The sequence below is a fragment of the Chenopodium album genome, chromosome 5 (genome assembly GCF_948465745.1).
Source record: "Chenopodium album chromosome 5, dcCheAlbu1.1, whole genome shotgun sequence".
NCBI classification, from domain to species: domain Eukaryota; kingdom Viridiplantae; phylum Streptophyta; class Magnoliopsida; order Caryophyllales; family Amaranthaceae; genus Chenopodium; species Chenopodium album.
This window is the reverse complement of record NC_137838.1, coordinates 79263521-79276759: the sequence shown is the minus strand read 5'-3', so window position 1 is coordinate 79276759 and position 13239 is coordinate 79263521. Positions and strand designations below refer to the sequence as shown.

At 34.9% G+C, this 13239-nt stretch overlaps 1 protein-coding gene across 2 annotated transcripts; it reads right to left on the bottom strand.

Moving 5' to 3' along the window:
- Window positions 1-1346: 1346 nt before the first annotated feature.
- Window positions 1347-9499, bottom strand: LOC145632463 (uncharacterized). 2 transcript variants are annotated; one of them, XM_081684844.1, is made up of 13 exons: window positions 9321-9499; window positions 8990-9151; window positions 7971-8170; window positions 7552-7885; window positions 7308-7464; window positions 7164-7227; window positions 5119-5486; window positions 4374-4637; window positions 3181-3499; window positions 2991-3088; window positions 2837-2899; window positions 2220-2310; window positions 1347-1617 (listed from the first exon to the last, which is right to left on the bottom strand). In XM_081684844.1, exons 4-8 carry the CDS (start codon window positions 7682-7684, stop codon window positions 4499-4501), a joined length of 861 nt encoding a protein of 286 aa, XP_081540970.1. In that variant the 5' UTR covers window positions 7685-7885; window positions 7971-8170; window positions 8990-9151; window positions 9321-9499; the 3' UTR covers window positions 1347-1617; window positions 2220-2310; window positions 2837-2899; window positions 2991-3088; window positions 3181-3499; window positions 4374-4498. The 2 variants fall into 2 exon arrangements, with proteins under 2 accessions (XP_081540970.1, XP_081540969.1); XM_081684843.1 differs by lacking the exon at window positions 2220-2310.
- Window positions 9500-13239: the final 3740 nt, after the last annotated feature.

Genomic DNA, 13239 nt, shown 5'->3' with positions numbered 1-13239 from the left:
GAGTCCCAATTGAACGTTGTTGAATTGTGAATGAGAGTAACTGAGTAATTGTTTCCTGATTATACAAAAAAAAAAAAAAAAAGTTCTACGGTCTGAACCGGGGGAAACCGGTTAAAACCCGGGCCGGACCGAAAACCGGATGGGACCATTTTATAGGCCCGGAATCAGACCTGAGCATTCTGGTCCGGGTCTGGTCCGGTTTCAGGTCCGGACAGTTTATGTACACCCCTAGTCACAAGTATCCCATAACAAATTGACCCAACCACAAAATCATCCGACTTGAACCTGATCTAACGACCCATTTTTACAAGTCTAGTTACAGCCCTACAAGTCTCTTACCAGCCTTATCTTTGCTCATTGAGTGAGAACTGGGAAATGCATGATATGATATATATTTTATGTATATATATAAAAATAATAATAATAATAATAAAAAAAAAAAAAAGCAACGAGCAAAATGAGAGCTTACCTTTTTATCGCCAAGCATAGGTGTCAAGCTTCCAGGGACATCCTTCTCAACAGTTGCAAAGCAACTCCTAGGATCACTAGTTTGCCTGATTATAAGTATCAACAGGACAGAGTCAGTCGAATCAGAGCCTTGATTTAATTAATACATTTTAACTTATATTCCAGGGAAAACATGAGGGCATCAAATAGATGAAAGATAATAAGCAAAAATGTAACCGCCTAAGATGATATAACGTAGCAAATACAGAAAAAGCAAAGGAGTATCTTCTTTACAATTGTAAATCTTGTTATTAATTGCAAATGTTTCCAAAAAGTGCATCACTTTTATTTTTAGGTCATCGAGGTCCGTTCTCAAAACTAAACTCATGTCCTGAGAAATACTCATACACAAGTAAAAAAGCAAAGTACTAACCCACTAAGAACAAGATAGGGTGTTTTCAATTGAGCTTGAGCCTCTCTCATTCTATCCACAGACTGTGGAAGTCATCTGCTTCTGCTTCAGTTCATTGAGATACTGTTTCATCTGCTTTTCCTGTTTCATTTTCCCATGCCCTTTTCCATGAAATTTATGAGAAAGCAAGCGAAAGTCTTGTTTTGGAGTTAGCTGCAAAAGAAGATACGGAGGATCTAAGAATGTATCATCTTCCCGTCACAAAAGCCAATTACGTTGGGCAAAAATCCCGTCGCAGAAGCCAATTGCGACAGGCAAAAATCCGGTCGCGAAAAACCATTTATGATCAGATAACCCTGTCACAATTTTATCATTTACAAACCTGCTAATATAATTGATATCAATAGATTCTTTGGTTCACTAATGTAATAGTTCAAATATTAACATGAATAGTAACAAGGTCATACAAAGTGAAACAAAAGTTCCATATAAAACCAACCACATATTGTATATCTAGAAATGGAGAAGAAACAAAATTGATAAGAGATGTGTACAATTTTAAGACTAAACAAAATAGAGTATTTGTGCAATGTACAATTGAAAGTTTTAGAAGTTTAACAAATTTGATGAAATTTCAGAGCTTGAGCTGCGCCCTATATTGACAAATTCGCGTCCACAAGAACCAGCCTTTGACATGATTGACATCAGAGAATTAAGCAGTGTCATCAGGAAATCTGCAGCAAAAGAGAAGCCTGCCACTGATAAAAACAGAAGATATTATTACTCCTGATACTTGTTGAACACCACCAAGATGATTCTATTCACAGATTAACCAGCTATAAACCTTTTCTACTTCATGCATAAAATGATGCTATAAACCTTTTCCGAGTAACAATGCATAAACCAACAGTGATTGCAGGTTGCTGTGGGAAACCAGAACATCTGACTATATGAGTGTTCCATTGTTATTTTCTGGTAAAACAAGCTAAGATGCAATTCTGTTGGTAGGCTATTACTATACTCTTTAATATTAGGTCTCTACATTTCAAGAGATAGTTGAGATCCTAACATTGGTTTTGAGAGTGCAAATTACATAGACAAATAATTCATATTTGGCACAGAATGTTCCTGATAGATTGAGGTATGGCTATTGTTCTAAATAACAGTTTACCTAGACCGGTATTTTGCCACATAGCAAACCAACAGATGTTACAGGTTGAGTTGAAACACAGCAAAGGGACTGTTAGGTGCGGGCAAAATCTATAACCGCAGTAAATTTTGAAAGCCTTTAATTAGAGGTCTGCCTAGTGGAGGCTGCTTTTTGATATGAAATGAAAGAAAAGAAGAGAGAGAAACAAACCTTCAAATCAAAGATTTTTTGCAATTCCCAACTCAAATCAACGATTTAGTAGTCCTTTTGAAGCCGAATCCCACGAACAATCGATACAACACTTTTTTGTTTTGTTTGAAAAAGAAATTAAAGCTAAAATTGAGTAATTAACCTAAATCAAAGCAAAAAATCAACTGAACTGAATCAAAATTTGCAACTAATTTTTCTGGAAAAAATTGGTGTATTTTGATGGAGGAAAAATCAGTTGTTGATCTTCTTGGAGCAACGAAAATGGTGTTTTGGTACTATATTATGGTGGAGAGAATAACAAAAAATAAAGGCCTTTCTTTTGTTTTTGTTTAATTGAGGTTTTAGTTGTCATAATAAGAATTGGGTTGGGCTTTTAGTAGAAGTTGGATATGTTTTATGACGGGCTAAAAGATTGTCATTAAAAGTGTTATATTAGTGACATGATTTAAACCCCGTCATTAATGGACTGTCGTAAAAGGATCAGGTTTTTGTAGTGTATTCTAATAAATAACAGAATTAAATGCTGAGCATGCAACACAACTATGAACTATGACCATGGATTTGGTAGATTTATTGCTGAACAGATTCTAGAACGTAGGCCTCAAAAGCAAACATACCTCATCAATGATCAACTCGGAAGTAAATGGTTGACATCCTTCAACTCATTCTCACGTAACGATCTAATAAAAACAAAGATGTACTAGTTCTTTTAGTTTTTGTTTCTTTTTAGAGATAGTTAAAGAATTGACAAGTCAAATTAGGTACACTTACCTATTATTCATACAAACACAAAGACATCCAAATATAGTAACTCAATAATCAGGAAAATATGCCTCCAGATCTCTCTCAATCTCTACATCAGTCAATTTCTGCCAGAATGAAGAAAACATAAGAAAATACACTATTACAATATATAATAACATAAATCAAGCATGTTACATTCACACAAATATAAACAAACCTTCCACTTGCGATCTATTTTGTAGTCCTCGTCATTAACATGGGAATAAGCCGCATTAAAAAATCGTACAATATCCACTTCTCTTTTGTAAGAAGTAATAGTCTTTTTAAGTTGAGCAGTATTCCATATTTTGAAATAAACACCTGCGAGTCCATCCCACCAATTCTTGAAAGCACCTAATCGTTTCATCTGTTTTTGAACCACTGCCTCTGTATGTTTCGTCTTTTTGATAAACTTCTTAAGCTTCAAGGCAAAATCAATTTTCTCTTGAACCGTCCAAAAAAATGGATGATTAACAAGAAAATATGTCGGTACTCTCCTAAAGTAAAACAAAACACATCAGAAACAGAAATTCATTCAAGTTTATAGCCTTAGTAAACATAAACCTAATATGTAAGCATCAGCTAACACACACAACCTAAGCTTTAAAATAAAAGTGAAACATTACAAACTAACAACATATGTATTTATATACATGTGCAACTTGAAAACAAACTAAAACGATCAAGAACACCATTCTCTAACATTTTGAAACAGACGCAACCAACCATGGTTTAACACAACACCACCTTGATCATGAATGCTGATAATAAGGATAATAGTTATCTTAACACATGCATGGACAACACAATATAAAATTTGTAACATCGCAATATCTCTACGCTAGACAACATAAAAGTCAAGTTCGATATCATTCTATCCACTCATCATACTCGAAGCAAAACCTCCTCTCATCCCTATGCAAGTTTAATGCTTTCCTTAACCGTACCCGCTTTAAATTCTTATCTCATCAATTTGCAGAAATGGATAATAAGAAAACCATCATAAGATAACAACTAGAGTAGTAAAGAAACTCAAAACTTCAAAAGGAGAACTTACGATTCTCAAAAGTCCTAAAATCAGAAATTGAAGAGCAAACTTACAAATCAGAAATTCAGCAAGTAAGTCTTTTATGAACTTTCTAGTGTTTAAATCGGTTATAAATGTCAAACTATATGCAATTAAATGGGTGGTGGAATCTAACAGGAACACCCAAGGAACCAAGAACAAAACTTCAATTGACTCTCACCATCAAGAATAGGTGCAAATGAAAATTAAAAATCCATCATCCAGAAAATCAATTAAGGATAAAAAAATTCATGCAATAATGGTTATGAGTTTTTCATGATGATGACGATAATGATGAAACTTACTGCATGCGGGGAATGAAATCCAAGAGTCTACTCAAGTCACTCGGAAGAACAATGACAGGAGTAGATTTTCCTACGAAAGGAAAATATACAATATTGTTCAGTAGCTGAACAAATTGAGTCACATCTTATTCACCTTTCTTGGACTTGTCCAAGGAGGGTAGGATCTGCCCCCTACCACCAAATGTAACGAAAGTGTTGAAAGATAAATCCCCACAAGCATAATTAGTTTTCTCATGCAAAAACATCAACCCTCTAGCCACATCCCTGCAATTACAATGACCAAAAACATAATTAATAAACATATAATGTATGTGTTAGAAACATTCAATTCCTATAATGAAAAAACAAATGAAAATTCTGCATGGTACTTTACTGCTTTGAAAATTCTATGTGTAACCCTTACTGATAATATTATTTGCATGGCATCATAATTTGTCAATTTTTAGTCTTACAAATATAGTATATGCTTCTTTTTAGCTATGCATTATGAACATTTGCTCGGTAATAAACCCAATCTAATAAGAACCACTTTACAAATTCATTTAGTTTACATAATGAGAGTTATATAAGCAAACAATTTAACTTACAATGCTTGAATTCAAAGAAGATATAACTTTTATACTTGTTTTTTTCAAAAGAAAAATTAAACTCTAGCACAAGAAAATATGTAAGGATTGGTACATTGATTTAAGTAAGAGTAATGCGTATAATTTCTCATATATAAATGAAGAAAGGAATTGTTTACCTAAAGATTCTCCGGAACATCCCAGAAATATGATCCCACCACATTTCCCCCAACGAAGTCTCATCGGCAAATATGTTAGAACTCTTGAGTTTCTGATACTTGAGAGAAAAAAACTCCTCGATAGAATAAACTATTTCTGTGACAAGAAGCTTCTCAGACATGTCAATGGGGTTTAATATTAAATGCTCCACATTGAGTAAGCATTCGTAGTTGCTGCACAATGTCACTAGCTCATCACATTTGTCAAAGTGATATGATGAAGCCTCCACAAAAGACTTCGGCAGCTTGCACAATTCACTTTGAATACTTCCTATGAAGCAATTCCGCCCACTTTTTTTCTCTAATATGCCATTGAAGGGAACATTGAACTACAACATTTATAAACCGAAATACATTATCATTATCAGATATAAAAGAAAACAAGACAATGCCAAAGCCAAAGCGAAAGCCATGTTCTATTCAAACAATAAAAAGCTCATTGGTAGCTAAATACGAAAACTTGAATAACATGAGCCTTAACTTCATGTAAATATTAATAATTATTTGATCTTTGTTTTGTCATATTAGATGTTCTCATAGATTCATCATAAATTTTCAGACACAAACGATTAAACTTGGTTCAAGTAAGACACAATTTTACCTATTACAAAAATATCAATATAATACTCAATACACAATTTCTCACACAATTGATACTCTTGACTCGTAATCAGGAGTCAAAAACAAGCTCAGTTTTTTAATCATCAAAGCTATGAAACAATAGATCTTAATTTCCTTCCTTCGATCTGATAAAATGGCCTAAAGGCCCAAAACTTTTTTATCTTTTCATTTTTCTTTCTAAAATTCACAAGGAAGTATTTCTACAATCAAATCATGCAAATAACTAAATCACACACGAAAATCAATTACGAAATTTAAACTTGAATAAGTACACTCCCGTGAAATAAACAATTCAAATCTTATTTAAGCTCATATGACCATTAAAGGTCCAAAAAGCTTCATCTTCTTTTCCTTTCTAATAATATGCAAGAATTCTGTAGGTACATCATAAAAGTATCTAAGAGAGATGCATGTTCAACTGTTGCACATATATATAGTACACACCAAATAAAACAAAGACCTATACACGTGTCCCTTTTCCAACTCTCTCTTCACTTCTCATCAACACTATCTATACATGTGGCTATCCCCAAGTTAAATGTTCAATGAACATTATACTTTTGTTGACTTGAGTGCAACCCTTCCCACCTCACTTTTTTTTCCTTTTTCCTCCTCACCATATTATTTTTTCCCTTCGTTCACACTTCTTTTTTTCCAATCTCTTGCTTCCCTTCACTCTTTGCTCAATTCACTAACCTTGACACCTTCGAGCATGTCTACAATTCTTCCGTCGATCATCTCAATATGCTCAAACACGATATTCATCTTCAATTTCATGCTCTTATTTGTGTCTACCATAAAACCCTAAAAATTTAAGAATTGATGGTGAATTGGGCAAATTAACAGGTTGTTTTTTATTGGGATGTTGTGATCAATTGGACTTTGAGATTTTTAAGCTACTGTTGTTTGCGAAAATTTGGTTTTTGAGGGTGTTTACCTACTACCTGCTAGGTATGTGACCAATAAGGCTTTGATAAATTAAATCTTAAAAAACTCAATTTCATGGATTTGAATTGAACAATATGGTAGATATTAACATAGTTACATAGTCATATGTAGCTCCTTTGAACCACGTGTCTATATTAGAATTTTGGAACAAATTTTATGATATTATGTCCCTTTGTATTGCAGCTTAGTGCCAACAAATTAGGTTCGTTTACTCTTTCTTGCTCATGTAACTACCATGACTTACTTTCATTTTAAGTTATCATTGCAAACTAATTCCTTAAAACAGATTTCTGCCTTTTTTGGGGGACCATTTGTGATCAACTCGTGTTTTAAGAACTAGGTTTTTTAGTCTTTTACCAATAATAACCCCATATAGGTATTTTAATTTATCCGAAGTACACATATAAAGCAAACTACTAAAACTATGAAAAACTTACCTCTCGAGGTTGCCACTCAGGTAAGATAGTACTAGTTCCACCATCCTCTCTGATTTCCATGTCACTATTTCACAAAGAAGGAAAAAAGTTTATTTTAAATTTTTATAAAAGAACATTAAAATAATGTAAAGTATTATAACTAACCTAATAGATTTTAAAGCTTCCTTGAGGTTTTCTTCCATAACCTTTGTGACATTTTCTACATTCTTCATCTTTTCTTTTTTTTGCCTCATTTTATTTTGAGTATCTTCAGCTTTCTTTTTCTCCCTCTCCTCAGCCTCAATTAGCTTTTTTGCTTCATCTAGAAAAAATTTAAATTGATCGTTAAAAGGTAAATATTATGTAACTTTTTTTATTAGTGAAAATTTAAATATTTTATTCATCATACCTCTTGCCAATTTTTCAGCTTCTATTTCTTTTGTTATCTTGGTGATAGAACACTCAAGGGCATGTTTCAATTCTGGTTCAATTTGTGGCTTGTTCAAACCTATAGTACAAGCAACAAGGGCATCATCCAACATCCCTCTCTTGAACTTTCCAGCCCTACATAAACAAATAAGTTAACATTATTTTCTTTATTTAATTAAAAAAAAATCATTACTCATGGAATTGAAAAGTTGAAAATATTGAAATATGCCCAAATATATAATAGGATTCTGCATTTTGGAATTCATAATCATCTCCTTGCAACGATCTGCATCTACAAAGAGCTTCAAACGCCTCTACAACAATAAATTTAATGGGATTAAATATATCTAACAAATTTAAGAAATAACAAAAAAAAAAAAAAAAAAAAGCGTAACTTACTATCATAATCTGTGTCATCGAATGTACCACAGTAACAATGAGCAAGTAGCTCAAGTAAAGAACAAACGTTATCTACATTTTCCATCTTGCGAACTTCTTTATTAATCAGATCAATTGCATCATGATACGATTTAGCATTTTTCAGTGATTCAATAATCGGTAGAACAATACTCATCCTCAGTGAATCCCCCATGTTTGATCTGCAGAGACAAAATTAATTAAATTGTACAGAGAAGAGAACATATTTGACAAATTGGTGTATAAATTTTATCTTCTTCAATTTTTTTTAACTTCGCCACCTTAAAACTATCAATTTTTTCAAGAATATAAAGTCTAGAAATTCACATGAATTTGGGATTTTTCTAAAGTTGTTTGATTTGCAATGTTGGGAAGTAACTTCCCATATAAATTCCTATTTACCTAGGGGAAACTAGGTAATTAAATTCCTACATTTTGTGGGAAGTAAAAATTCCTAGGATTTTCTACTTTCCCCATTCCACCATTTTTTTTTGGTTAACCAAACAACTATCCCTAGTTACAATCCCTACGATTTTCCAATTCCCATATTTTCTTATGCCAACCAAACATCACCTAAATTATATCAATATTTCATTTCCATGATCCCAAACTATTTGAAAATTTACTTTTCCTGGTTTCCTCATTCTCTCGTTTCTGATTCTGTTTCCGCATCCGTTTCCATTTCCTGATTCTGTGCAACTTAGATTATCAAATTAAACTTCAAATGTAACATAAAAATGTGTCTCGCTTAAGAATATCTGCGTAAATTTGGGCCGTTTTTATCAACAACAAAAAAAATGAATATCTAAGTAAAGTTGTACAATAGTTGAATTCTAGCAATGACATTGCTAGTTATAATATTTCATAACTTGAGTTATTAAAACCGAATAGTTCAATAATCCACTTTAAAAGAACCCTAAATTGAATATCCTGACAATTAAAATAACAATAAACCCTACATTGTGATATTGATATTCGATTATTAAAAATAAAAATCTTACCTCAGATGCTGCTACAAGGGACGAGCGAGCGCTCAGAAGCCGCTTCAATGGAGAATTCAGAGTACCATTCAATGGAGAGAAAGAGGCGCAGTGTAACAGTGAAAAGCTCCAAACTTCTTCTGGCTTAATATCATCAACGTAAAAGGTGCACACAGCAAAACTCTAGCAACAAAATCACTCGTTATAAACTTTCATAATTTCAGTAAATATTTCAATAATCCACTTTAGAAGAACCCTAAATTGAGTATACTGACATTTAAAATATACATATATACCCTAAATTGTGAAATTAATATTACACACCCAAAAAAAACAAAAAAAAAACCCTCACCTAAGGAGCTGCCTCGTTGATGGGCAAAAATCTCAGGAGCCACTTTAACGGAGAATTTAGGAGGAGAGAAAGCTCAGAAACCGCTTTAATGGAGGTTTTATAGTAGCTTCAATGGAGGAGAAAGAAAGAGGCTCAGCATAAAAGTGGAACAGGGAAGAAAAGTGAAAAGGCAGGAGGAAGAGTATTTGATACGCATATAATGTGAATCGTAAGATCTAAACATTATCAACGGTCAAGGATCATTCTTGTTTTTTTTTTTTTTTTTTTTTTTTGACGGGAGGATATTCTTATTTCAAACAAGGTAAATAAGGATTATTTTGACATCCATATTGGCTATAAATAGTGGTGTCAAATTGGGTAATCATATAAAGTTTGGGTTGATCCGTAATGGGTCGGATAATAACGGGTCATTTTATTCTAATAGGGCAAATTAAGTCGGGTCGAGCTTGATTAAAATCAAGTCAAATTAAGAGCTCTTAATTGAACGTACTGTAACAAAACATTAGTGAATCGTAAACGGCGCCCACAAATTTATCACAATCGGTCACAATATTTAGTGAACTTCTAATTATATCCTTTGTCTTCCTCCCTCTCCTAACACAACCACCACCACCCATCACAACCTCTTTCGGCTACCCTCTCCTCGAGGTATGATTTGAGCCCTTTTTCCAAGTTTGTGATTTGCACCATCTCCATCACCGCCAACATGACGCATAGTCATTATTGTAGATATTCATTAATATTAAACATAGTAATAACCAACATTGTAAATATAATAAACATAAAATCCAACATTATTAACTATTAACTACCAAAAATTGAATTTTTCTAAACATTATTCTAATTATATCAACTTAAAAACCAAAATTATATTATTTAATTTCCTAGATATATTTTTATTTAATATTAACTTAAAATTAATAAATATTCAGCTGAAATCATGGTCAAGCCGTCCATAACTCAGCACGAAAGAAAAAAAAAAGGAAAATAAAAACACAAAGGTAGAGGAGGTGAAACTTGATCGTGAACCGACAGGTGAGGAGGTGAAACAAGCACTTTTCTAGATGCACCCTAATAAAGCTCCCGGAGTTGATGGTATGCACGCTCTTTTCTTTCAGAAATTTGGCATATTATAGTTAACGGTGTTGTGCATTTTTTGAAGGAATGGTGGAGAGGGAATGTGGATATTGAGAATATAAATAGGACGTGCATTGTGTTGATTCCAAAATGTAATGATCCTAAATTTATGGGTGAATTTAGGTCGATTAGTCTTTGCAATGTACTCTACAAAATTATTTCGAAGACCTTGGCAAATAAATTAAAACCCCTCCTTGACTCTATCATCTCTATTAATCAGAGTGTTTTTGTTCCTGGGAGATTGATCTCGGATAATGCTTTGGTGGCTTTTGAGATCTTCCATGCTATGAAACGGAGGGGGGAAGGGAAAAATGGCAATGTAGCTCTGAAATTGGATATGAGTACAGCATATGATCGGGTGGAGTGGACTTTTTTGGAGAGAATGATGTTGAAGATGGGATTTAGTGTCGGATGGGTTCAAAAAATCATGGGTTGCCTTTCAAGTGTTTCTTTCTCGTTTAAGATAAATGGGAAGATTTCGGGGTCTGTTATTCCGACTAGAGGCCTTCGTCAAGGTGATCTGATATCCCCGTATCTTTTGCTGCTATGTGCTAACGTATTTTCTACTCTGATTGCAAATGCAGAAAGACATGGGTTGATTCATGGTGCTGGAGTTTGTAGAGGGGAACCTCGGGTTTCTCATCTTTTCTTTGCTGATGATAGCATTCTATTTGCTAGAGCAAATTTGCATGAATGCTCTAAGATCGCTGATATAATCAGTATTTATGAGATAGCATCCGGACAAAAGGTTAATCTAAGCAAAACTGAAGTGACCTTTAGCAAATGTGTAAATGTTGATCGGAGGAAAGATATAGTGGAAACGTTGGGTGTTAGGGAGGTGGTTAAACATGAGAAGTATCTAGCTTGGATTGCCAACGATCATCGAAAAGTCTAAAAAGATCATTTTTGCTGGACTCAAAGAGAGGTTATGGAAGAAATTGAATGGGTGGAAAGAAAAGTTGATGTCACGGGCCGGAAAGGAAATTCTGATTAAAGCCATCGCACAAGCCATTCCGACTTATATGATGAGTGTGTTCCGTATGCCGGATGGTTTGCTTGATGATATTCATGCTCTTATTGCCCGATTTTGGTGGGGGTCCACAAATGCTACTCGTAAGATGCATTGGCACAGTTGGGATTCTATGTGTATGCCTAAATCGATGGGAGGGCTGGGGTTCCGTGATCTCAAGTCTTTCAATCAAGCTTTGCTGGCAAAACAGGCATGGAGATTGCATAATGATACAAATTCTCTACTGCACTCGGTGTTGAAGGCCAGGTACTATAAAAATGATGATTTTTTGGAATCAAAAATAGGTTACGACCCGAGCTATACTTGGAGTAGTATCTGGGGTGCTAAACCTCTGTTACTAGAGGGTTTAAAATGGAGGGTGGGCAATGGGCAGAGCATCCGGGTATGGGAAGAGGCGTGGCTGCCAGGTGATAGTACATCAATTGTGCCAACTCCGAACATAAATGCGGACCCTAATCTTCGTGTCTCAGACTTAATTGATTTTGACAATGTGAGATGGAATGAGGAACTCATCAGGAGTATTTTTTTGGAGGATGAATGTGAGCTAATTTTGGATTTACCCCTATCAGAATTTTGGTCTGCTGATCAGAGATATTGGTGGCCTACGAAGAATGGGTGCTACACTGTCAAATCAGGCTACCTACTTGCAAGGATTGGGAAGCAACGTGCATGGTCTTTGTCTCATGGGGTCCTTGAAGAGGAACTATGGGAGAGAGTATGGGGAGTCAAGGGTCCTCTTAAATTGCAACATTTTGTGTGGAGAGGGTGTAAAGGGAGTCTTGGGGTCAAGGAGAGGCTGTGGGTTCGTCACATTGTTAATGACAGCATTTGCCAAGGGTGTGGGGCTGCTACAGAGACCATCAATCATGCTCTTTTTGACTGTCTTGATGTAACAATTATTTGGTCGTATACTGCTTTCTAGGACCTGTTAGCTTATGCCCCTAATTCCTCATTTTGTGATCGTTTTTTGTGGGTGGCAAATAGACTGAGCAAAAACGAACTGAGTCTCTTCTGTATGTTGTGTTGGGCTGCTTGGTTTTGTAGAAATGCAAGAGTGCATAATGAACTTGTGGCTGATCCGAGTGGTGTTGCTGCAAATTTCACCAAGATGCTTAATGATTATAAGGAGTATGCGGAAAGGGTGTTTAGGCCAGCTAGGTCATGTGATGTTGCTCCCCTTGGGACGCGGCGTCTTCCTGCTGCAGGCAACATTAAGGTGAATTTCGATGCCCATCTCGCTGCAAATAATATAATTGGTTTGGGTGTGGTGTTGCGGGATGAGGCGGGGAGCATTATTGCAGCAGCTGTTAAACGTATGAAGGCACGATGGAGTGTTGAACAGGCTGAAGTAGCTGCTGCCAGGTGGGGGATGCAGATTGCAAAGCAGTTGGGACACTTGAGGATCGAGCTTGAATGTGACACAGCTAATGTAGTGAACATCATCAACAAAAATGATATGGGGTACTCAACCTTAATGCTTTTCTATGAGGATATTAGGAGATTGAAAGAAGTTTTTTTATTTCTTTAAATGTAGTCATGTCCGTAGATCGGGTAATACCTTAGCACACTTGATTGCTAGACATAGTACAAGTGAATCTCCGTATATATGGTTTAACGATTTCCCCCAAAGCTTTCTTACTTTGGCGGAAATTGATATAATTTAATAAAATTGTCCGACTAACGGTTTCTTCAAAAAAAAAAAAAAAAAGTAGAGGAAGCTGATGTGGCACATGAAGGGCAATTCCGTCCGGA